General features: G+C 37.8%; 2 protein-coding genes across 2 annotated transcripts; one reads left to right on the forward strand and one right to left on the reverse strand.

Annotated features, from left to right (window-relative positions):
- Positions 1-303: 303 nt before the first annotated feature.
- On the reverse strand, positions 304-11,573 carry iqce (IQ motif containing E; the record flags this gene model as incomplete). The annotated part of the gene is made up of 20 exons (XM_079264567.1): positions 11,436-11,573; positions 11,174-11,215; positions 11,024-11,069; positions 10,783-10,932; positions 10,203-10,304; positions 10,007-10,077; positions 7,723-7,836; positions 7,588-7,638; positions 7,442-7,512; positions 7,269-7,341; positions 7,113-7,153; positions 6,350-6,501; positions 6,033-6,088; positions 5,103-5,332; positions 4,777-4,884; positions 4,195-4,459; positions 4,001-4,087; positions 3,469-3,596; positions 3,290-3,381; positions 304-428 (listed from the first exon to the last, which is right to left on the reverse strand). The coding sequence occupies exons 1-20, from the start codon at positions 11,505-11,507 to the stop codon at positions 304-306; spliced, it is 2,076 nt and encodes a 691-aa protein (XP_079120693.1). The 5' UTR covers positions 11,508-11,573.
- Positions 11,574-16,820: 5,247 nt separating this feature from the next.
- On the forward strand, positions 16,821-23,884 carry LOC306754219 (fascin-like). Its single transcript, XM_079238148.1, has 5 exons — positions 16,821-17,798; positions 20,005-20,161; positions 20,251-20,372; positions 21,381-21,551; positions 22,569-23,884. Exons 1-5 carry the CDS (start codon positions 16,976-16,978, stop codon positions 22,772-22,774), a joined length of 1,479 nt encoding a protein of 492 aa, XP_079094274.1. The 5' UTR covers positions 16,821-16,975; the 3' UTR covers positions 22,775-23,884.
- The last annotated feature ends 2,642 nt before the right edge of the window (positions 23,885-26,526 follow it).

Here is a 26,526-nt window from a genome sequence, read left to right on the forward strand (position 1 = left end):
TTTGCATCAATGCCAGAACAAAATTGCATTTTGTATGTGTCATAATATTAAGTAAAATACTGGCATAATTACAGTATATATATATATATATATATATATATATATATATATATATATATATATATATATGCCACGTTCTGTATTTTCACCTTGTAAAAATATACAAATTGAGGGAGGGAGTCTGTTTATACCAACTTAATAAACATGTTTTGGTAAGTAAAGTATGTGCAAGCCTGTGACATACAAGCATTGAGTAGAAATCTCCATAGATATGCTTTCATATATTGACACACAAATCACAGTCTATAACATTAAGACCTCCCTGCTTCTCAGTGGGCGTGATGGAGACACAATGATGTCGTCAGAATCATCAGAATCATCGGCAGCATCTCCATCAAACTCTGGTGTCGAATGGACTTCTGTTTGGGCTGAATAACACATATATGTGTATCAGTGTCATTCTCTCCACTACAATAATTACAGTGCTATGCAAAAGTCATGAGCCATCATTCACTCCTTTATAGAATGCCAGGAGTACAGAAAAAGAGGTGCAGTAAGGTATTTAAAGCAGTAAAAACAGAAAGGAAATACAACATCTGAGGCAAAGAGAGTTTAAAGAATTCAAAGGACTGAAATGTGGGTATTTGGTACAATCATTATTATTCTTCAGCACAGCCTGATCCCTCATAGATATTAGACAAGCTTTATTCTATCCAGGAATATTTCTCATGACTTTTTGAATGACATTTCAAAGCTCTTCTTTAGATGCTGGATGTTTTGGGTTCTGCCAAAATGATCCCCATGTGCACTGGGGAGGATTCATTACTCTATAAAAACCTATTGCCAAGGATTTTCAGATGAGCTTGTGTGTACTTCGGCACACCTAAGCCATTTCACTTCCTTAAGAATGTCTTTTTGACAATCACTCTTCTACAGATTCCTTAGGTAAAAAGTAGATGGATAAACCAAAGGTACAGATGCAAATCGTATGTCCTGTGCCAAGTCTTTGTTGGACTTTTTACGATTTCTTCTCAGAAAATTATTTATAGTTACTGTTCAGTAGCTCAGATTTTAGGCCCCACAGTTTTTTTTTGTCCTCAACTGTTCCAGTTTTCTCAAACTGCTTAAGGACACAAGAACACCTGAGATGTGTCAAGTTTTCAGTAAATAGCTCTTTGGTAATCACCTTGTTGGAGGGAAAATACAGTAATCTGTCTGTGTGTTATCTTTGATTTTTTTTTTTTTTTTTTGCAGAAACAACTAAATAAATAAAGCCAAATCATGTCCATGTCAGGCTGCTAATAAAGTTATAACTGAGACTTTTACTTTTGAAGGTTGGAGAAAAACAAAGGCCATGTTAACACTTTCAAAAGACCAGTGAAAAAAACATATCTACAGTCAAATCAGAGTGACTTAAATGCTATTTTTTTATTTCTATTTCTAGTTTCTGAAACAGTGAAAAGTTTTAAGTGTTCTGTTCATCTCTGATTTAAGAAATCTGCTTTAAGTCTAACATCTAAATAGGTTAAAACATGTTCTTCTCAAGTTGTCATGAGAAAAAAACAACACTAGTTCACCCCCATCCTAGGGTATGAAAAGTGCCTTTTGTAAATTTAAATGATTAAATGATAAACAATTTTCTAAAAAATGATCCAGTACAGGGGCTGTAAACGCTGATAAAGAAGCCAATGTCCAAAGAAAGACTGAACAACATTCAGAAAATAATTGGATTTATATGGAGCTTTTCATTCACTCTACATTCAAACAATAGTGATTACCTATATGAGTAGCCAGAGCTGCCCTGGGCCAGACTGATAGAAACGTAGCTACCAACCTGCGTCAACAGCCTGTCAAACCACCACCAAACATTTACTCCCAGTAAAACACCTGTACTGTTAACAGTGGAAAAGAAGTAGATAAAGTATCTTGTCCAAGGATACAACAGTAGAACTATAGAGGCTGGAGAACAGCAGATTGGATAAAGAGGTCAAGGCTCTATTAGCACTGTCAATCCACCAGTTACTGGACTTCCCACACTACTGCATGAGTCACTCAGGTATTGCTCGAAAAGAATACAAGTAAGTCTGGTTTCATTGAAGGCAAAATATTAAAAAATGAGAAGTTACGTTACTGTATTCAAACCAAATTTCTCCTAGATATCATTAAAGATGCTCAAAATAAATGCATGAAAACCACATTTGTACAGTTAACGCCATGAGATATAGACATTATTGTTCTCTCTTCAACTCTAAGTGCTTGCCCTTTTGGAGATTTAAGTACTAGAGAAAGTAATTACGTTACTTCCTTAGCATAATTATTTATAAATGAAGCATCTTAAAGACCAATCACCACATTGCACCTAGTTAACTAGGAACTATTGAGATACACCCTCAGAGAGACAAGTAAATAATTTAGTTCATGGTCCTTTTAACAGGATACAGTTTAAAGTATGGATGATTTCAGTCATATTTAATCCAAAGTCTATTTACACTCTGCCACAAACAGTACAAATATTTTTTATCCTGTAAAAAAATTAGATGTTCCTACCTGAACGGAGGAACACTACAATTAAGAAAGATGTCTGCCTTTAAAATCTTTAATAGCACATTCACAGCTACAAAACAAGTTAATATGATGGAGTCTAAACTCTCTGAACAGAAGCCTATTATGCACCCAACAGACGGGCAGCCTGTAGGCATGCAGGATAAATTATGACATTGCAGTTTTTTGCACACATCTTGATTAAAACTCAGGCAGTTGGCATATAAAATTTTGGGTATATAGAGGGCTCTGGATTCTCACAGTCACATTGGTCACGGCAATAACAATAGATCTTTAAAGTTCTAAAGAGATCATACCATTACCAGCCAGTAGGTCTGCTAAGTGCTCTCATCAGTCTTTGATAAAAGGCTGTCAAAGTTCTGGCTGGTGTAGATTACACAGTCATCAGAAAATTAAATCAGCATGTCAACTAGATCCATCACAACTCATAAAGTTGTCAGTGGGGAAATTATAAGTGATTTTGAGGTTCAAAGCAGGGTAATGCAGATGAGTATGTATCAATCCAGAAACCTGGTGTACAGTATGTGCTTATTTGTATTACCTGTATGTTACACCATTAAACCTAACATGAGAAGGAAAAGCTATCTTTAATAAATAAATAAATAATGAGCATTTTATCCAATTTTTTCTTGTTTTCCTGTTAGATAAAGTTTTTTGGCATTTGCATTATACTTTGTTTACTGCTTTTGTTTTAAGCATAAACAGCACACAATTACAGGAAGCTTACATGTTCTGGTGGTATTGTGTGTCAAGCCAGTTCCTTGCAGTACCGGAGTGGGTGGATTGCTTTCCACTGAAGAAAACACAGCAAACTCTGAACTAAGACAGAAACATACACATAATTCAGCAATTTGTAGTATTGTTCCTACATCATATTTTATTTTATTCTGTGTAGAAATTAGTGACCTCTTTATTGCAAAACTATTACGAGCCAGATGTCCCCTGAAAGCAGACTGTATCATCGTCAAGGCAACCAGATCCAGCTCTCCACTGACTGAGTCAGCAACATCACTGCAGTTGAAGGACACTACAGCCTAAAAACATGAGATGAAGATGGCACAGGGTGATGTGGTGCTTTCAGTGGGTGAGACAGAAACTAGACTCACTTTAAATGACTATGGGAGCCATCTAGTGGTTCTCTACATAAACTGAACCAGATTTATTTTTACACAACACTATCTATGATATTCTCTTTGGTGTTGTCTTTAAAGTGAATTATGGCAGTGTTTCACATAGTCTGGCATCAAAAAATACTAATTAGTGTGCAGAATTAAAGACAAAATCCCACAAATAACTATTTCTATTACTACTGGCTTGAGGTACAAATTTTGAAATACTGATGACCGTGACAACGAACTCCTCAGAAGGACAGATTTAAAATGCAACCTCATTTTTGTTCCTTTATTTAGAATGATAAGTTCAAGTGTTAGTGGAAAACCTTATTCTGTGCGTCTTTCAGCAGGTCATTGAGCTGGGATTCTCTGAGGAGATGGCCTCTTAACGCTGACTGCAACCTCACAAGGTCCTGAAGAGAGACAGAGGAATTGGAAACTGTGTTTTGGACATTTCTTATGTAATTGTTTCAATCACACATCAGTGCCTTCCTTAACATAAGAGTGATATGTCACATACCCTCTGTCTGTGCCACCTCCAGTTTGTCTGAATGATCAAAGCTGCTTTTTCTCTTTTTTTCATCTCCGCATCAATCTGAGATTCTTCTCCATCAATCCCGTTCTCTTTGCATCCAGTGTCCTTTTTCTCTCCCTCTTCCTGACCTGCACTGTGTTGAGCTTCCTCATAACTCTTTGTAGGTGGGGGAAAGGAGAACTCAGTCTGTGCAAGTTTGCGTCTGTCCTCCAGAGTATGAATCCTCGCCCACGACTGCTCCAGCTCCTGTCTGGGAAACATAAAAGTAGTATATAAACAGATTTGTAAATGTCTTGGAGAGACACCGTAGATGTTCTCTTACAGATCTTAATTTTGGCTGAGTTATACATTTTCTAACAGAATTTGGAAACTGAGCAATGACAACATGTAAGCAAACAGTCAAAATGAGCTGATCATATCAAACAGTTTCTTTGCAGTAACAAAATATCTAACAAAAGCCCAATCTTATGAAGTTTATTTACATATGTACAGGAAAGTTAAACAAAAAAAAATCAATAAATTACACATTATATTCTGAAATGAGGTATAGAAAAAGTAAAAACATACCTATGCAACTCTCGCTCCTTGTGAAATTGTTCTTCCTGCTCAGCTTTCCATCGTTCTGTCTCCTTCTGCTGTTCTTCCCTTTCTGTCCTGAGCTGTGTCAATTCATCACTGAAAACACAAACAGGTTGATTCAGAATTATGAACAAACTGGGATTTTATACCTGTAACTGATTATCTGTTGTAATGCAGCTCCATACGTCCAATAAACTCTTTTAAGCATTTCTTTCATGGGTCTGTCATTCATTTAGGATAATTACATTCATTTGGATAAAAACAGATATATTGCATGTTTGACATATTTTACTTTGATCTGATTGGTAACTCACTCTTTTCTTGCCAAAGTCTCCTGAAACTCCACCCTCTCTTTCTCCAATTGGCAGAGACGTTCTCTCAGATCAGAAATATCTTGTCTTTCCTCAGTGATCGTTCCCACAGAGACTACTGCCTTTGTTGCCATGGTAATCCCCAGAATCTCTGTGGGTGTGGCCTGGACCTCCTGGTCCAATCTACTGCTGCTCTTTGCTGATTGGGTGTGTCTTTTTCTGTCCTCCAGCCTCTGATAGGACAACATAGGAGCCCGTCTGTGATGAAGTCTTTGAGCCAGAAGTCTGACACAGAGAACTGCATGTATTTTCATAACCAACTATTTATTTATTTTTATTCTATTTAGCACTTAAGAGCAACAAAAATACCTATATATATATATATATATATATATATATATATATATATATATATATATATATATATTTTTTTTTTTTTTTTTTTTTTTTTTTTTTAAATCAAAAAATGTAAAATACCAAACAGCTTTTCAAATATGGTATATAAATGCAATTTAATTAATCCTTCCAACTCAATTGTCAATTAAAACTCCTAAAAACACTCAAAATTACTTCATTATTAATGCAACTTTTTATTTGATAACTAAGATTTTTTTTTATTTCCATCAAATACTACAATACTACATTTTTTAACATTAAATGACAACCGATTTGCTTTGAAACATTCAAAATAAATGAGATTCTTATTTGGGCATTTGTTAAGAACAATTATATAATATACAAGGGTACAACTTGGCATATGTTTTAACTGAGAAGATACTAGGCCCGTTTTTAAAGATAATGCAAAAATATAAGTGAGTAAATCAGTCATTTTAGATATAACATGTTTTACAATAGAAGCACTCATGCCTTCATAACCAGGGGCAGATGTTTTAGTTTGTTGATGTAACAGAAACTAGTAACAGTTTCTCTTACCTTTTCCACCTCTAACAGCCTTCTGAACAGCCTCTGTTTACTCCACTCTCTGTAACCTAGGAGACACAATCACACACAGACATTTTTATCAACCTTATCGTCCAGGATATGAAATATAGGACAGTGCTGTTGCATTCTTCAACGCAGGGTTGGGATTAATAAGCGTTTGTTTACAGAAATTTACTTATGTTTGATCAATATTGTCAATCAGTTCATCAGCTATCAGGCAGGACCCAACAGAGGAAAAAAAATAATTCAACCAAAAGATATGTTGGCTCTAGTACTACTTTGAAATGTGGTGATGAGTGAACAAAGACCTTTAATTCCACCAGCAGGGCTGTCAGTGTTTAGCTCTTCTCTGAGGGCTGCATTTTCCTGTTCAAGCTGCTTCAGGTTCTCCGAAAGGCGATGAACTGTTGAGCTTAAAGCTTTCTGCTGCCTCTGAGAACATTTACTTTCGGCTCGGCTACTGCAAACACAGATAAAGGCTATAAGTAGGTATGATAGTATTTTATGTTTTGATCACTATGCATCGTACATTAATTTACCTTACATGGCCACACTTCAACATCTGGAAATTTAGAAATTAGAAAGAAACTTTGAAGTCTTATTAACAACAATTGGGAGATTTTTATTGAAACAAGTTCATGACGATGATGATGAAACAAAGTGGTAAACATGCCTCTGTCCCAGCTTTTTGGAACATGTCGCAGGAATATTCAAGGTATTCGAAATAAGTGAATATTAGAAAAAAATAGCATAAAGGTTTTCAATTTGAGCATTAAATATTCTGTCTTTGCAGGTTTTTAATTAAATACAGGTTAAAATAAATTTGTAAATTGTATTCTGTTATTTTATTTTTATGTTTTACCGAACATCCCTACTTCATCAGAACTGGGGATGTACTTTGTGTCTTTCTTTCTGAGTTTGGCTGAATGGTTATTAACACATTTTTCTGTCATGTAAAAAACTGATAAAGATGCTTTACTCAGATTTTAAAAGGGCTTATTTTCACTTAACCTTGTAAAATTGTATGACTTTAAATGACTGGTTTTGTGTATTAATAATGCACATCTTTACCTTTTCTCTGAAGCCTCTAGAAGCACCCTCAGTCTCTGGATCTGAGAGACATGATAACACTGGCTCAGTTTGCAAGTTTCTTTTTCCATAACCAAAATAAATGCTATAAATGTAACTGTAACAGAAAGACCAAACATATTCATATTCATATTCTACCTCTTCATAATATGTTTCTACTGTGATCTTCAGCTCCTCCAAGTTGGTTGTCCTCAGTTCACTCTGGAGTTTACTGGATTTTTTTTTTTTTTTTTTAAAAAGGAGAAAGCTGAACATGATGCTGCTTTACAACCAAAACAAATGGACGACCAGAAAGTGAAAGAGGGTGTTACCTTAAGGCATTTTCTTTCTCTCGACACTGCTGCTCTAGTTTCAGGATCCTTTGCTTCAGCCCATTGATAACCTGGACATATATAGCATGTTAGATGGGATTCCTACTGTGATTTCTCATACGCTGATCGCCACACTGAATACTCACCACACTTCCTTCTTTTTTCTTATCTACCAAACTGCGAGTATATTCAGATCCCTAAAGGGATTAAAAAAGAAAAAATCAGATTACAAAATTTCAAGTTTGATTTTAAAAAAGCAAGGGATGATTGTGTGATTGTACCTTTGTGGGGTCCAAAAGTTCCTCAATCTGTTTCTCCCTTTTAGCATTATCTTCCTCCAGACGCCTCAGCTTTGCTTTCATTTGCTGATTGTCCAACTTCTGAGCCTGAAGGTTCTGTGGATAACAGACTAATTAAACATTGTGTTCAATACCTAAAGAATAAACTAAATTTTTTTTATTGTATGGTATTGTTATGGTATAGTATAGTATGGTGTTGTTAGGGTATGGTATGGTATGGTATGGCACATATTAATGCAATGCAATGCAATTTTATTTATAACGCACTTTAAAAACAACGTTGAACAAAGTGCCACATTGTGGGGGTTAAAATTAAAAACAGAATAACTAACATACAAAAGGGCATTGAAAATGTAAAATATTACAACTAAAAGTAAAACCATTACAATCAAGTAATAAAAAAATCGAAATCAAATCAGATAAAAATGTCAACTTATCATTGCGTATAGAAAGCCAGCGTAAATCAATGGGTCTTCAGCGAAGATTTAAAAACAGATATAGAGGAGGCCTGTCTAATAAATAAAGGCAGCTAATTCCATAGTTCAGGTGTTGCCACCGCAAAGGCCCGGTCTCCCCTGAGCTTCCATTTAGTCCTTAAGTATTTAGTATTAAACACATATGCATTCTATGAAGAAATCACACATGGACTGGCAGAAGACCAGCTCTGCTAAACTGTTCCCTGCCAATTATGACTGAACCATAACAGCAGATAGGTGCAACTTTCTCAAAAACATGGAAACGAAAATACACAACATCCAGGTTTGCTGCTTGTGTTGCTTTGTTTTGGTTCCCTGTGAGTTCCAGAGAGGGTTGTCAGCGTGAGCCATGACAATAGAGGGAGAATTATTCTTTCTAAACAAAAACATTAAGTCCTTTCTTGTCACACTTTTCTTTATCATGTCATTTGCTATTTCATAATTATGTTTGACCAGGTTGTTCTCCCAGTGCAACATGACATATTCACTGAATGTGATATTATACAGTTGAGAGAAAGAAACTAAACTGTTGGGGTTTTTTTTAGGTTCAAACAATCTACACGACATGAGGGCTGTGGCTTTTAGTCATCAGTATGAAACGGTCATTGTCTATAAAACAACATGTTTAATTCCGTTTAATTAATTCCAGTTTAATTGATTTCTGTGAGAAAAATCCATAGTTAACATGTTAGGTGTTTACACAGCAGAGGGGAGTTTACTTTATTGGTTATATGGTGGTTATTTTATTGTTATGTTGGGATCAAAAGAAAGAAAGAAATAAAACTTAAAGGGGTCCTATAATGGTATTTCGAGTTTTCTGAGCTTTCTACAGTGTTACAGTGTTGAATCCTCATCAGACATGTGAACGGCACCGTTTTTTTATCACCTAAACGCATGTTTGAGTTTGAGTTCCAGCACTCTCTCCATTCGGTTTCCATGGCGACGAAAAACGCGTCGTTTTAGAGAGTTTTTTCTACTTGGAAATCCTTGTGACGTCCCGGGGGATAAGGTTCGGTGATTGGTTACCTTCTACTGGTTAACAAGGGCATGTACAAATACATCAGGCGGGTGGAAAATGTCAGATAAAGTTATTTCCAACGATGGCTGGTGAGTTTACCAAAGAGAGACATCCTGCTGCATTCGTTGCTGTGGGTTGCTGTTTTCCACTTTGTTTTCAGGGTCTGATTCAGGTTCCAACATGTAGGGCTGTATGCTATGTGTTGACATTGTATTTTGTTTTGTTTTTTTATTGAGTTCATATGAGCCTAATCCTTCTGTTTATGAGATGTTACAATGACGGCGAAAGCAGGTGCGGTGCGCGCTCCCGATGTAGTGCAGTGGCGGGAGGCGGGGCTTAATGCAGAAGAGTCTCAATCCACTCGTTTTGCCCACAGGCTGATCTGACAGCCTACGGAGAGGGTCGGTCTGAAGTAAATAAAGCGATTTGTGACAATAACTGGATCAATCCCAGCCCTTCTGGTCTCAGAAATAAAAATAAATTAGCCTGAAATGCACATAATAGTTCCACTTTAAAGACCTATAAGGAGTGTCCAGTGCTTTTACACATTTATAGTGTTGGGAAATTAATTAATGCCGCGATAATTCTAAAATCCTGATTATAGCTTTGAAAATAATCACATCTAAAAAAAAAATTTTTAAAAAATCGATAATTATGGCATCCCTAATTGAGCTATTTTAACAGATAATACAGAAAGAGCACACTTGGAGATAGAAAATGTCAAACTTGAATACAAAACACACAATATTTGAGTGTACTCTAAATCTTTTACCTTCTTGAGGCGAATGATCTCATCATACATATCCTCCTTATCTCTGTAGTCACTTGTACCTGAAGTAAAACCTGCAAAACATGGGGAACACCATGGAGATGATGCATAAGTACTAGAATTTACCCATATTCCCAATAAGCCATTAAGAAATAAATTAAATGATGTGGCACTGTAACACACCCACAGATTCTCTCACCATTAGATGCAAAGCGGAGATGTTTGTATTTCCTAATGCTAAAGCTCTGTTTGAGAAGCTGTGGACTGTCATCACACTCTGATCTAAGCATCTGAGATACATCTGAAAAATAGTCAGGAAAAAAAGTGACTCGAGAAGCCTTTTATACTTCTTAATCAACTCAATCCTTTCAATTGTTTGAAGACCTTTATCAGATGTCATTTGCAAAAAAAGTAGTGTAGTTTTTACATAGATCCAGCGTATCTTAACTCATAACAGTTTGTTTTTTCCCTTGACATGGCAACAGTGTTATCAAAAGTCTTGTTTGATTTGGAGAAATAAAGAAGTGAAATTAAAAGAAATTGTGTGACATATTGTGGTAATGTTTGCTTTCAATTATTACACTGATTAGCCAGTCAGTGAGTTCTCTCATCAACAGACCATCTGATTGAATTTGTTTACATCAGCCAGAGAGATAGATGCTGCAGACATGCCAGGTGTGCCCTTTGGCCAATGGTCAGCTTCTTGTACAAGGGTCTTTAGTCATAGCCGTACAGCTTCTAAACGAATGAAGCGTAAGTTGTGTTTTAATGGAGCCTACCATGGCCGTTGCTGAGGGATGCAAGTTGAGCCGAGCATGTCTCACCACAGGTGTCCCCTCCGGTGTCTCCCAAAGAGGCCCTAGGCAGTCTCCAGGCTCCCACTGCAGCTCTCCGGGAGTTAATATTCAGACTGGAGAGGTATGGAGACTCTACAAATTCATAAGCAATGACTAAATCTGTTTAGTGGGTTTGTTGCAATGTCTGCAAATGTTTCCAACATAGCAGCTCAGCGGGTCTTACTTGGGGAAGGAGGAGGCTTGCCAGAAGATTTTTTCCTTCTTGTTCTCTGACAAACGCAACACACATACATTTTTATTTTTATAAAGAACTAAAATATAGAAGAAAAAAAGACTAAAGCTATAGATGAAATTTACGACCCAATTCTCTTACCTTTTCTGAAATATCAGCAGGAAGAGAGAAACCATCCTCAACCTGGGTTGAAAAAGAAAATACACTTTATGAAACCTGGTTTTACTGAAAACAAAGTTAGAAAACAATGAGAACAGCAGCTGTTTTGCGTTGAAGGCTCGAAACTCTGGTGTGATGGCCTATTTGAATACGATTAAAGTGTAAAATGGAGGGAAGGGCTTTAAAAACGTCATATTTTGAACTTATGAGCAAAGTGGATAACTGTCTAAAGCCAAGGACTCACCAGATCCTCGCAGTCTTCATCTGTTTGAACGTCACTTGCGTCCAGAGACATCTTAGCAGCTGAGCTAAACATTGCTTATAAGCGAACCTTATGTTAAGCTGAAAAACTTGACTTTTTCTTCATGTAATCCTCTCATTTTTCCAGTAAAAAAAAAAAAAAGAAAAGAAAAGAAAAGAAAAGAGGCTCACCTCACCTTGCCTCTTCCTAGTAGTAAAAACATGGGACAACAAAAGAGACGCTAGCTATGCTACGAGTCAAATTTTTCGTCAAGGAAACTCCAAGCCATCTCAGGGTAAACACTATTCATGCAGTAATAATGACTGTAAACCATTCTCCTTCAAATGAGCGTAAATGTCGTCGTCTTTCCGAGCACAGGTTATGATTTTCACTTTGGTGTTGCGGACTGAGTCGTCTAGCAACCAGGCAGTTATTAATGAGCTGCGTCAAGTTAGCTAAGGAAAGGCAGAGCAGCACCAGAAGTCATAAGCATGCAGTTTCACATTTAAAGCATGAACCAGATAAATGAGAGAAAAATCACATCAAATAGCATCTAGCTCTTAAATGTCTAAAAGTAATAGAAATATATCATACAGTATATGTACGATTTTTACAAATGAAAGCGTGTTTTAGTGAAAAAGCAGATTTTTATTCACAACTCACTATAAATTTGAAAATCAAAACCGGATATCTGCGTTTAACTAGGTGTTGTTTGATGGAGCAGATCTTTACTGTACACTCCTGCCTCTCAGCGGACTGCTGAAAGTTTTCCTGTTTCTCTCGCTTCTTGTCACCCAGACCTGCAGAGGTCTTGAATGGAGGGTCTTAAAGCGAAAAGACGACGAGGAAATTTTCAGGTTCAGGGATTTTTGGAAGTTGTCTTCGTCAAGCTTAACTTAGTTTAGCACATCAAAATTCTTACATTTTAGAAATATTTCAAGTCCCAAAGGCATTCAATCCAGCCTGAAAATATACTTTACTTTTTGTTTATTTATCAGGGCATTCCCATTGTTGCATTACATAGATTGTTGTTCCCTGAAACTTATACAGCAAGAATATTTTAGTGATGCAAGAATTTAATGATTCGCTGGTGTTTCGTGACCTTTAAAAAAAAAAAAAAAAATTAAATCAAAATAAATTTAAAAAAAAAAAAAATAAAGTTCACGTTCGAAAATGTTTAGTTGATTGATATGAGATAGTTTATATATTTTTAAAAAAAAAAAAAAAAAATGTGGATCTATAAAATATAGCAATAGAAAAACCTTTGAGAGAAACCAGGGGCCTCTTTTCCCCGTATCAAGTTCTGTGTTAATTCCCTGTTTATACAGCTGGTGGACCATAGGGCAGATCAGCATGTATTCATTCTGGGAAAACAAACTCATTCTAGACCTTTATTGCTATTGTGGTAACTGTGATGTTAAACAGTGCTGTAAATAAAAACTAGTCACCTCCTTAGTGCATATTTACAATCATACTGCATGCAATGACTACAAACACTAGTAAACACCCAATGAACTTAATAAATTTGCACAAATAATTGAGGGAAAAATTAACTAAGTTAAAATAAAATCAACTGGGTACCTAAGGTATTTGTATGTGAGTTATGAGCTGTGGAGTTGTGTAGGACCAAGACTATGGAGGAACATAAGGCTCTGGGTTCTTTATGGAGGGATAGTAGGGACAGGACATAAGGGACTTGCTGAGAACAAGATAGTTGTCAGTAAGTGTCAAAACTTTGCCAAAATCTGCAAACACATTAATCAAAACCAGACTTTTGTTCATTACAAATGTAGAACTTGTTTGCCATTACACCTCAGGGACGAGAGTAATACACAACACAGTGATTAGGGGACACAGTTTTAGGCTAAGTTGAGTAAGGTTGGATATGTGTTTAGAAAAACACAGTAATAAAGTATGTTATAAATGTACCAGACACTGATTATGGCTTTTTAAAGAGAAAACCTTTGAAAGTATGAAGCCATAGATGACATGTGATTGAGTTCAGTAAAATTTGGTTGAATTTAGTTTTAGAGTTCAGTATATGTACCGCTTGTAATGAGTTACCCTGAGGATCCTTAATACAGCCACACACAGGGAGTTCTGGACAAATGACCAGTTTATTGGTGGAGGAGTATGAACAGAAGATCAGTCCAGGGGAATGGTCTGCAGAAGAAACCAGGCAACTGCTGGGAGGTAAACAGGATGGCAAAATACTCGTCCAGGCAACGACAAGGCTCAGAGATCCAAAGACAGGCAGGGTCAGTAACCAGAAGATCCGAAAAGTTGCGGTGTCCGTCGAGGGCAAGGCAAGGCAAGGAGGGTAATCCAGGGGCATAAAGCAGAAGGTCAGCAACTGAGGATCAATCCGTAGAACGCTGGAACAAAACTAGACATAGGTCTGATTATTATCTGGCAGAAAAGGAGGGATTGGAGGGAGCTTAAGTAGGCAGTGAGAGAAAAGGAAACCAGGTGAACTGAATGAGGTAGCAGAGGCAATTAGGAAGCCAGCAGGTGGATCGAGTAATCAATGATGAGCGCCAGGAGATCAGGGTGGCAAAAACATGACACCGCTTTCCTTTACGTCTCCAGATGGGGGCAATATGGTCTAAGATAAGGAAAAACCAGTCCCTCATGTCCCTCCATAGTCTGGGACCCACACATCCCCAGAGCTCATAACCTACATACGATCTCCTGTAGGGTTATATCCAACTACTAAACTAACAATCACTACTTTAGTTTGGTTCAAAAGTTGAGGAGTTTATGATTTATTTTTCGTCTTACTCTATAGTTTTAATGCATATAGTCACACATCCAAACTCCTAGTACAACTAGGGCTGCAACTGCAGATTTACATCTTGAGACAAATTAATATACAGGAACATCCCAAAGCAGTGACAGAAATCATTGTGTTTGACCTTTTTTCTTTTCTTTTCTTCTCTTCTCTTTTCTATTTTTTAAACACTGATTTAACTGTTTTCAACCATTTTTTGAAAATGGCTATATGGACTGATTTTCATTGCACTGAAATAAATAAATAAATTCCTGCTAAGAACCACAGACATATTCCATAACTTTTTGCTCAACATGCCACTTCCTTTCTTGAATACAGACACCAGAAAATTATACATGTAAACATATACAAATTATAAAACCCAGAGAAAATGTGTCTAACTCCTGTATAAAGGCGATCTGAAGTATAAGAAGTCACATTACTGTAGTTGCTGTTCAATGTAAGTGCCACTCAACTGGCATTTTAAAGCAACATGGTCAAAACTCAATTCATATAAAAATATGAGAAATGCTGCCATAGCAGAAATCACAAATTCCAGTATAAATCCAAACACCTTAACCAATAAATCTGCCATTTTGGAACTTTGCATAGTTTTGGTAATACAGTTGCTGCGTGGGAAAGATTAACAACACCCCCGTAACTCTGTTCAGTATTTATAAAGGTGGAAGTGTGGGCAGGAGTCATGGAAGAGCCCAGTGGAAGTGGACCAAAGAGGCCAGTCAAGATGACCACAATAAAAAACAGGTAAACGTTTAATGTTGTTGTGGATATATCGGCCTCTATGCCTACCTGTTCTTTCATATTATAGAGTTTCAAAGAGGGAAAGAGAGAGTGCACAGACTGACAAGGAGGGGCATTCAAATAAATGAAGAAAGGGAAAGAGAAGCCCCTGAATTGAGAACTACATGCTGGAGATAGACTTAAGTTTGGGGTGTTTTTCTCTTTATTTGATCTATTTTGAGATGTAGGACCAGGTTAAGGCTAGGTGTTAGATGTTACTTTTTAAAACTAAATAAAGACATCTGTTTTGTTTTTGCTTTGGTTTCTCTGACTCCTCTTGGCTTCATTTCCAGTAGCTTATTTTAAACACTGTGTCAATAACCTCAGGGTTTAGACTTGACAAGTTAAGTTTGTTGTCAAAAACAGGCATTTTTGCTCTGAGATCTCTTGCCAATATCAAGTCATTTCTTTCTTTTGTTATTTTTTTTTAAATGTCCTGGATCCTTTTATCTTCTTTCGCTTAGAATATTGCACCTGTCTTTTTAAAAGTAAAGTTTTTGTCTTATTCTCTTCCAGTTAGTGCAAAATTTGTCTTTTAGGCATGAGTAAAGTTTAGTACATATCCAAATCCTTGTTTCCTTACACTGACTTCTGACCAACTCAATTCAACTCCTCTTTGTTTATAGGGCACTTTTAAAAGCAATCAAGATTTGCCAAAGTGCTGAACACACACACACACACACACACATAGCCACATAAAATAGTTAAAACACTGGACAATTTAAAATACGTAGAATCAAAGTTACATGTTTTTTTTCCCTCGACCCTCTATGATCCTAATGTATCTCTGTTCTTATATGTTATGAGGCGGTGCCAGTAAAACTTGCTGCGGAGCCTAAACTTCAGTTTGGTTCTGTAAATTTGTCATTAATGTTACACGTCTGTATGTCAAACCTTGGACGAGCTGGCTTGAACCTTGAATTTTCCCTTTCCCTTTCCCCAAACAAAATATAAAACAGTAAAAGCAGAATCCAATAAAATAAAGTAGAATAACCAGCCTCTCAAACTGATTTAAAAGCCAGAGAAAGCTAAAGATTGATTTTGTTTGTTTTTAAATCCCATCATGGTTTAAATCCATCTTTTATCTTTTATGCAATTATACTCCACATAAACATTCGAGGTCCTCAAAGACTCCTGGTGGTCCCCAGGTATAGCTTGAGCCTGCAGGGAGGTCTATGCTGCCCCCAAACACTGAAACAACTTTCCCCATCCCATCAGGGCTGGACATTTTTTAAAGTTTGCTGAAGACATGCTTTTACTTGTCAGCCTTTCCTGATGTGCAGTAGTTGACTTTGTTTTATGTATGTGCTTTATTTCTACTTTTTATTTCTCCATTTTATTTTTGTTTTACATATATCAAGGCTGTTTTTGTCTGTTTTTAAATTGTGCATGCACTGGTCAATAGGTTGCTTTTAAATATGCTTCATAAATATATAAAACGGCTTTATGTCTGGGGGAACTAACCACCAGTATTGTACAGTATTGTCAGACTCATATGCATGGCATGTAGAGAAGCATAAAATAATGAAAAGAGGGTGCAGTGTTTGCCGTGTGTGTGATGGGCTTTTTGAAAGTTTGGAAATGACAATGGCCAGGGGAGGACTTTAAAAAATAGAAGCGGTGGTCTGGATAACTTATAGTGTATAAGAAAGAGTCATTGCTTTTAGGGGTGGGTTGGTTTGCTAAAATTGCAGCACTCTCCCTCCAGCTCCCGTGACTCTACTGGGGCGTGTACTGCCGTTAGAAAAAAAAAAAAAAAAAGAAAAGAAAATTCCAGTCCTGCAGCTCCAGCAAGGCAGTGTGGATTTTCAGTCAGAGCAGAGAATATTCTTCATCACCATCATCATCTGTCAGAAGACAGCAGCTCTCTGTGCATCACTGCACCGGTCACCTCCACAACCTGTCTCTGTCCCTGTGTGTCTCTCATTTTGCTCAGCAGCTCTCCTCTTTTCTCCTCTTGTACGAGACAATCATGTCCGACGGGGACCTCCTGCAGATCCCTCTGGGGCTCATCAACAGCGCGGGGAAGTATCTGACAGCGGAGTCCTTCGGCTTCAAGATCAACGCCTCGGCCAGTAGCCTGAAGAAGAAGCAGACCTGGACCCTGGAACAGACCGGAGAGGACGGCAATGCTGTGTTTCTTCGCTCCCACCTGGGCCGGTACCTCGCCACTGACAAAGACGGCAACGTGACTGCGGACAGCGAGGCGCGCGGCCACCGGGACTGTCGCTTTGTAATCACTGCGCACGAGGACGGGCGGTGGTCTCTGCAGTCCGAACCCCACGGTCGTTTCCTCGGTGGCAGCGAGGACCGAATCACCTGCTTTGCTCAGACCGCCTCACCCGCGGAGAAATGGAGCGTTCACCTGGCCGTGCATCCGCAGGTTAACCTTTACAGCCTCGCGCGCAAACGCTTCGCCCACCTGAGCGCGCACGGGGAGCGGCAGGAGGTGTCGATAGACAGGGATGTCCCCTGGGGGGTGGACTCGCTGGTGACACTGGTCTATCGTGATCAACGCTACCACCTGGAGACCTCTGATAACCGCTTCCTCCGCAACGATGGCAGCCTGTCCACCAAAACGGACAAGGACACCGGATACATGCTGGAATTCCGCTCTGGAAAAGTGGCATTCCGGGACTGCAACGGGAGATATCTGGCCCCCGTGGGTCCCACCGGTACAATGAAGTCTGGGAAGAACACCCGGGTAGGAAAGGATGAACTGTTTGGCCTGGAGCGCAGCCACGCGCAGGTCGTACTGACTGCAGGCAATGAGAGAAATGTCTCCACGAGACAAGGTGAGCTTCTGTAGCTTCATGAGAACAAAAAAAAGGAGAGAGAGGAGTGAATTTCTGTCTACCTGGCACACATCAGGCACAGCTGTAGTATGATTTTGGTGCATGTCTGTGAGAAAGAATGTTGAACAGACAGCCTACTTCATTTCTCCTACACCATGTGTTTTTCATTATGGACCCCCCACCTCCCTCCCTTCCTTTGGCCTGTCTTTGCCTAGCTTAACATTTTCCGCAGTAATTCTATCACTGCATTGTGGTTGCTGGTCCGGGGGAACCTCAGTCCTCAGATATCTATCATTCCTTATCTCTGAGTAGACAGAAAATAGAGCGGATTGCTTTTGGAGACAAAGGGCTAAAATGGAGGAGATGCAAAAAGAACATACCGGTAGGCCACAAAGGGGAGTGAGGTGTGACTGGAGAGCCTGCAGAATGCAGCTTCTTCTCCTTGTCACCGCTCAGTCTCAGCAAGATCCTGCTGCCATGCACATGGGACAGATCATTCACAGTATTTTATCCAGAAAGTCAGTATACCTTATTGTATTTAGAACCTCTGTGTGTGTGTGTGAGAGAGAGAGAGAGAATTACAGGGACGATACAGAGTACAATGTGGTGAGTGACTTGTGATCTGCAAGAAGCTGATTTCTCACAAATCTTTACACATGGCTTTGATCTCTGTGTCTTTCGTAGAGTGACTTTCTTAAGAACTACTTCACCACATCTTTCACACCAAAGCGTCCTTCATTCTAGCAGAAAATGCATAACTGAACTTTTCTCCAGATGGTTATTATTGCCCCTCTTATTGCTTACATTACAAAGTTATTAACAAACCACAAATTATTAATCATGTTTTCTTCCCCTTCATCAGCTAATACCAGTTGACGTTGCCGTGGAAACACAGATGGTTTCAATTAAACGTGTGTCAGCAAAGTTTAGACCAGCTTAAAATGTCTTTTGTTAGAAGGATTGTGACCATGGCTGGTGGATTGGTTGAGGAAGTACATGTGTTAAAAAGCCCAGAAGAGTTACTTTTTCATCCAATGCTGTTTTCCTACTTTTAAAATAACCAGCAGCGCTGCCCACTTATCTCTGCACCAAACCTGATCCGAAGTAGGTTACATTTTCATCACAAGTTCCCATGGCGATAAAGCCTTGATCGTACATGAAGAGCTACTGGAGCTACTTATATCATAGTATAACATTGTTTATGTGGTAGACTTGTCAGCATAGGAGCTGGAATTGCTTGGTAGAGATCACTTTGATGGGTCCAGAACAATAAGTCTGGAAATATATCTTGTATTTTGTTAGTCCCTGGCATCTGTGGAGTGTGTCCACTGTGAGTACATAACACGTTGGGTAGTGTGAACAGTACTATTAATGATCATTTCAAAGCCTGACAGTGAAGCACACTTCTTTCCATGCATATGATTGTATTCACAATTTGTATTTCTTGTACAATTCAGTCGTACCATCTGCAGATATGCTCTGCAGTTGTGTGTTGATGCTTGCCTGAGTACAGGGATTGGGAGTATTGTGGCACCATTTTGAGAATAAACACTTCACAAATAAGACTTAAGGAGATGATTGTGGGTTTCAGGAATATGAGGAATAAGCCATGAACTATTTCTTTACTTTTTATAAGAACCTAGCTTTCTAAATTTCATTGCACTTGGTGCAGAGGCAGAGTGCAAGCAAAAAGAACAGCGTTTTGCTACTGGTGTCTTTAAAATAGCTAAATAGGGCACTAGTCTTAGTGGAGTATGCACGCGGACTGTCTTTCTTTTACGCTTCATCTAAGTGTTAGTTTTCATCTATTTTTATTTCCAGTCTTCATTTGTTAGAGTAGATTATGTGCTTCAAAAAACGTAATGTCAGTGTCTTCACAGTATCCCAGTTAGTGAAGAATGCAGTGCAGTCACATGGCATTTTTTCTGTTCAAATCTGCTGCTTTCATTTAGAGCTCATTTTACCATGGACAAAAGCATGCTATCTCAACATTACTTTGTTGTCATCATCCCACCTACTGATCATTTTGTGTTCATGGTGGTAATAATAAACCAATCTCAAAGGCCTCTTTTCTACAATCTGCACCCTTGGAGTTCTGGGTAGCCTGTTAGTTTGGGATCTATTTTGGCGAACCGCATGAATTACTAGGTGGAAGTTTTCATCTCCAGACAAATAAAAACTCAGATCAAACTACTTGATTTGTCAGGCATGGACTTGTCAGCCAATCAGGATGAGGAAGGTGACCAGGAAGTCTTCCAGCTGGAGATGAGCCGTGAGGACAGGAAGTGTGCTTTCAGAACTGCTGCTGGAAAATACTGGACACTGACAGCTACTGGAGGACTGCAGTGCACTGCCTCCACTAAGTAACCACACAGACACAATCACTTGCATAATGCATGTCATGCACTAAACGGTTTACCAATGAATCTTGTGCTTTATGGATGCTGTCCAGGTCTGCCAACACTTACTTTGAGCTGGACTGGCGTGATGGTCGTGTGTGTATTCGTGCGACTAATGGCAAGTATGTGACTGCAAAAAAGAATGGGCAACTGGCTGCTACTGTTGACAATGCAGGTAAGTCCTGTCTCGGATATTTCTCAAATACTATAAATTCATAGCAAAGGTCATAGAAGGAAAAATAAGTAATTACTAATGATAATATAAAGATTTTATTTGAAATCAAATTAGGAAAATGATTGATAAAAAAAAAAGTCAGATGTTAAATGTACTTGTACAGCACTTTTCCGGTCATGCCAACTATTCAAAGTGCTTTTCACTACATGTCAAAGTCACCCATTCATACACACACACTCTCATACCCTGATAAGATTATAAGGGGGTTCAGTATAGAGTTCAGTATTTTGGCCAATGACACTTAGGCATGCTGGAATCGATCCATGAACACTGGTTTGAAGCAACAGCTCATCTTCCTGAGCTACTGAGCCACAATACTGACACAGTGTGAGAAAAAAAAAAACAAGTACACCCCATGACTCATTAGAACTGTCTCAGTTGGGATGAGGTCTGGACTTTGACTATTGCAGCGCCTTCACTCTTTTCTTATGAGGCCATTCTGTTGCAGAGTTGCTGCTGTGCTTGGAATAACTGTCCAACTGCATGACTTCATATCAACTAAGCTTTATTTATCTGACAATAGTGTCACATTTGACACTAAAGTAGATTGATGTATAGAGGAGTTCACGGTTTACTTGATGACTACAATGGGCCTGGTCCTGTGCCTGCAAAGCAAGCCAAAGGTTTTATGTCTTACATATTAACTAACCCTATTAACTAAGGCCTGAGATGTAGCCTCACAATTTAAGTTCACAATTGGATCGACAAAAACGATTGCTTGTTGAAGATAAAAGCATTTGTCTACTCTCCCACTGGACTGTTGGTCTGTTCCTAAGAGTTCACAAACTAATCTTCCTGCAGGGCTGTCAAAAACATAGAAATGTTCCTTCCAGATGTTGTGGTATGTGCAAAAGCACCTTATAGGCAGGCGTTTCATATGCAGTACTTTGCAATACTTGGAATTTATGAATTTGAAAGCGCTTTCCTCTAATCACCTTGTCTCTCCAGGGGAGGCTGAACAGTTCCTGATGAAGCTAATTAACCGTCCAATTATTGTCCTCCGTGGGGAGCATGGCTTCATTGGGGCTCGTAAAGCCGGATTGCCGACTCTAGACTCCAATCGTGCATCTTATGACGTTTTCCAACTGGAGTTCCATAATGGGGCTTATTCCCTGAAAGGTGAATGACCATGTTAAACACTGTCCGTCTGTTTGTCCATCTGTTCTGTGGTGTTGCTGGAGCCCATCCCAGAAATAGGAGCAGTCTTCTGGTCTATCACAGAATCAGAGAAACAACTTCTCACATTCACTCCTAGGGTCAATTTGGTATCGCCAATTAACCAAGTTAATGTATTTCAACTGTATGACTAAGCTGGTATATGTGGAGACATGCCACATTTACATTGCGGGAACATATAAACTTCACACAAAAATTGGTTTATACCATCTGTTATTGAGAAGAATATATATATATTCTGGTCCATTTTAAAATCTTCAACGATATCGTCTTTGTGCTGTTATATCCATATACATATATATATATATATATATATATATATATATATATATATATATATATATATATATATATATATATATATAGATGTATGTATATATAGATGTATATATATATATATATATAGATAGATAGATAGATAGATAGATACGTGGGTGTGTATATATATCTATATATATATATATAGATATATATATATTATTGGGTGTGTGTATGGACATAACAGCCCGAATTTGTCTACAACTTTCCCTTCAGAGAGCAGTAAGTGCTGCATACTTCAGCAACGATGAACTCTTATTGTTGAAATGTGCTGCAACAGTTGTCTGCTGCAGAAACATTGTTGTACTTACACAGAGTTGTTTCCAATTGAATTTGCATTAGAAGTGTTTACTTCGAACCTTAACTGACCAAAGCACCTATAAACTACTGTCATGAATTAATTAGTTTGATATGTTTTTAATAGCTATCTTTGCAACTCTTCCCACTAGGGCTATATAATGAAACTGCAGTATTGTAGTGTTGATAAGTTAAAATGTTTGAAACGTTTGAAGTAAATAAATGATAAAATACTTATTCCATTGCCCATTTTTTCACTGCATCTTTCCATATGCATATCCAACCAGCTATACATGTAACGTATAGTATACGGACAAGGCTTCATTAAACATGTTGTTTGTCCAGATTCCCAGGGGAAGTACTGGTGTGTTGAAGATGACACTGCTGTTGTATGCAGTAGCGCCACACCTGTCCAGTTCTTGCTTGTGTTCTGTGACCTCAACAAGATGGCCATCTGTACAATGGGTGGAAAGTATCTTAAAGGTGACCACGCTGGGGGGCTGAAGGCAAGTGCAGATTCCTTGGACAGTGCCACCCTCTGGGAATACTGAGAAAGGACTTCTCTGTCCAATACAATGCTTCAAACAATTGCTATAGACTGTAGGTAGCTGTTTTTCTTCCTTTTGTTTTATTGTGCCTGTATGTATGTATGTATGTGTATGTCTTTGTTTGGATGGTTGTATAATACAAATTGAGTTTGATAAACTGGACATCAAAGCACCAAAGCAATGCAATTATTAGATCTTTTTTAATATCCTTTGTATGTGTATTTTTTGTCCTTACAGTACTATTAACCATTGTTGCTGGGCTTTTTACTGGAGCATTGGAATTATAGTGACTTCTTGTTTTACCGAATGTGCCATTGCACATTACTTCTCTCACATCCAGTTAAACCTACACAAGCTTTGCAAATTAGTTGTGCCTATCTGTGATAACTATTGGTGTAATCAACATTTACAGTGCTACAATTAATGACTTAGAATATCTAACTTCATGCTGTTAAATATGCAGTTAAACTGATGTATGGTGGCTCCATACACTGCTTTCACCTCTTCTAGCCATACAGTCTAGCAAACATTGGATGAAAATATGTTACTGATTTCCATTCCTCTGCTGTAAATAATGCTTTCTTTGTCTCTGAATGCATCAAAACAGTAACCATGAACATTTGGAAAGGGAGATGGGTGGCAGATTTGAAGTGCTTTTTGCTTGTTCGTTCTTAATTTTTCCTCCTTTTCAGTGGTCAAATGTTTTCCTTCAGAGCTAGATTTCCTCGGTTTTCTCTGTGTCTGTGGATGAATGTAAGATGTTCAGTAATATACAAAGACAGCGTTTGAAAAAGATCTTTAAAATCACCCATTAAGTGAGTGTACTCTTAAGAAGGAGTGACTGGGAATTGAATGGGAAAGTTTGGTTAGTAAACACAGCACACTGGAATCCACATAAATACTGATATGCAGTCATAAAACATTAACTATTAGTGCAATAATAAAGTGCCCACTGAAACATAGTTAAAAGCACATTTTCTGATGAATTTTATAACTTCAATTGGACGCTGCTGATGTAAAAACAAAACTGTACAATTGTTCCTCTGGCTATCATTTCATCTGTGCCTTCCACAGAGCATTCACTCTTTTCTCTTTCATGCTCTTACTTTTAAACTGAACTGATTAAAAAACTACAATAAAGTTCTTTGTCATCTCTTTACTTTCTTGGCTCATTTTATTTTTCCAACGTTATGGTTTTAGCAGCAGTACTGGCTTGGTTCTGAAAATGGCAGTATCTGATATTGGTTCACCATTTCTAAAGATCTGGTGGTCTTTTATTAAGATTTACATTGATAAAAGGCATTTAGGGTTCAGCTTTTGTATCATAGATAAGTTGATTTTTGTTTTAAGTTCTTCTTTCCCCCCCAAAAAAAATATAAACATTTAGGAATTGATTAATCTTTTACTTTGACTCATTTTTGTTTCTAAATTTCAATTGGTCCCTTTCTTTGGTTTATTGCCCAAGCTAATTTAAATCAATCTGATCTTTCATGAGGCTGCAACTCTGACCTGGACTAAGAAAGTAGAAACTGGATGAATTCATATTTAATTAACATAATCACAATCACAAAACCTTGTTAAACCCTGATGGGAAATTGTTATAGCAGCAACAACAGCTGAGTTGCTAAAAAAAACCAAAAAAAAACCCCACCTGTTTGGACCATTTTATAGGTGAACAGGCAAGTCAAAAAATACTTTATAATACGTGTGACCTTTGATGCTTCAGGTGGCAATACATTAAAAACTATCATGATTTTGTAATGGATATTATCATGAGGGCACAGGAACACTTAAGAAAACCATTGCCAGTTATCACAGTTTGTTGCTACATCTTAGCGCAAGTTAAAATTCTCCCAAGCAAACCATGTCTCAACAACACCCAGAAAGTCCACTGGCTTCTCTGGACCCAAGCTCACAAAGTGTGAAAGCATGCTATGGTTTGACAAGTCCACATTTCACATTGTTTTTGGAAAAGTTCACAGTTCAAAAGAACTATCTGGATTTTTCTCACCGCCAGCAGGTCAAAAGCCAGCATCTGTGATGATATGGGGGTATATTAGTAGCCATGGCTATGGGCAGCTTGCACATCTGAAAGATATATGCAAGTTTTGGAACAAAATATCCTGCCATCCAAGCAATGACTTTTTTAGGGATGTTCCCGCTTATTTTAGCAAAACAATGCCAAGCCACATTCTGCATGTGTTACAACAGTGTGACTGTAGTAGAACAGTGGAGGTAGAAAAATGGCCTGCCTCCAGTCCAGACCTGTCTTCCATTTAAAATATGTAGTGCATTGTAAAGTGCATTGTATAACAACTGAGACCCCGGACTGTTGAGCAAATGAAGTTGTACATCAAGCCAGAATGGGAAAGAATCCCACCCACAAAGTTTCAACAATTAGTGCTCTTGGTCTTCGGTTTTTATTTACAGTTTAATGGGTCAGAATTCATATTTCAGATTACCTCTTTAATTAAAATCCTTTACACAGTTAATCCCAATGAAGCTACCATTTTGCTATGAGAAGAAATTCACTGTCATGGTTTGATAATGCTGTTGTGTGTGGGAGAGAGATAAAAGAGCCTACATTATGTACCCCCTGAGATTTCACTGAGCCAAAACTGTAGAAGTATGGCAAGGAGAAGAGGGATGTAACCTACTCTACTTTCTCTGTGCCTTTGCAGATGAATCATAGCTCTCCTCTGCAAGTGAAAAAATATAGATTTCAAAACAAAACAAATTCTTTGTGCTTAATGTGAGATTCTCACAGAGAGCAGCACAAAAATCTACTGCCAAACTAATATCTTTCATTTTTCTTCACATAATGGCTGCATGTTGCCATGGTAACATGTTATCACAAAAATGGGAATTGTGACTAATTTGTAACAGACGTGCATAAATCAATAACCTCAAAAACCTTGCATTAGTCAGTCATGTTTCTTTAGATATGCATTTTATCAAGTACTTCAAGAACCAGGTAAAGATTGTTTATTATAACAACAACAATAGTAATAATAATAATAATAATTATTATTACTATTATTATTATTCATAATAATAATTATTCAGCCTAAAAAAGCACTTATCCGCGACTTATCCAATCCCAGATAAGTGGCAGACAAGGAATGGCTAGATGAAGATACAATCTTGTATATTCTTGAACTTCTATTTTATATTATGTTCACACAGAGGAAAATGATTTTTCAGTGGCTAGGTTAGTAAAAGAAAATGTAGATGAATGAGTTGACTCAACCATCAAGATCTCCTACATTATACAAAAAAATGCCTTGTCAAAAAGTCTTAAGCTCCATGCAGACTACCAGTGGGATAATTCCATTCAGTACGGGCGTGATCTTTTTACGCACCTGTCTCCATAGGTCAAGTATTCTTTTAACCATTAAAAACTTGTACCACTGTTTATGGGGTGGCTGTATGGAAAAGCAGGAATGTTTTTCATGTTAAGAAGCTTGTCATGACATCAAAAACTGGACATATTGTGAAGGAATAGGTAAGTATTGGGACTATGAGGGTCTCATTAACCTTATTGAAAACAGTTTTGCAGGTTGATGAGTTACTATCAATCTTCTCAACAACTGATGATCACAAAGTCTACTGCATCTTTAATGAGAGATGCAATCTTCATATTGTGTTAGTGTAACTACATCAGTCACTATAATTATGACAACAGCTATAATCATTGTTAAACTGACTAATCAAATGGAAGAATAACTAATTATAAAAGGATAAAAATGTATGCA

Source organism: Telmatherina bonti (genome assembly GCF_933228915.1).
Source record: "Telmatherina bonti genome assembly, chromosome: 3".
In the NCBI taxonomy this organism is placed as follows: domain Eukaryota; kingdom Metazoa; phylum Chordata; class Actinopteri; order Atheriniformes; family Telmatherinidae; genus Telmatherina; species Telmatherina bonti.

Excerpts from the sequence above, each read along its gene's own strand:
- LOC306754219 (XM_079238148.1), top strand. The coding sequence starts at position 16,976 with ATGTCCGACGGGGACCTCCTGCAGATCCCTCTGGGGCTCATCAACAGC. Across the intron at positions 17,799-20,004 it reads AAATGTCTCCACGAGACAAG|GCATGGACTTGTCAGCCAAT; the intron begins GTGAGCTTCTGT and ends TTGATTTGTCAG. Across the intron at positions 20,162-20,250 it reads CAGTGCACTGCCTCCACTAA|GTCTGCCAACACTTACTTTG; the intron begins GTAACCACACAG and ends GATGCTGTCCAG.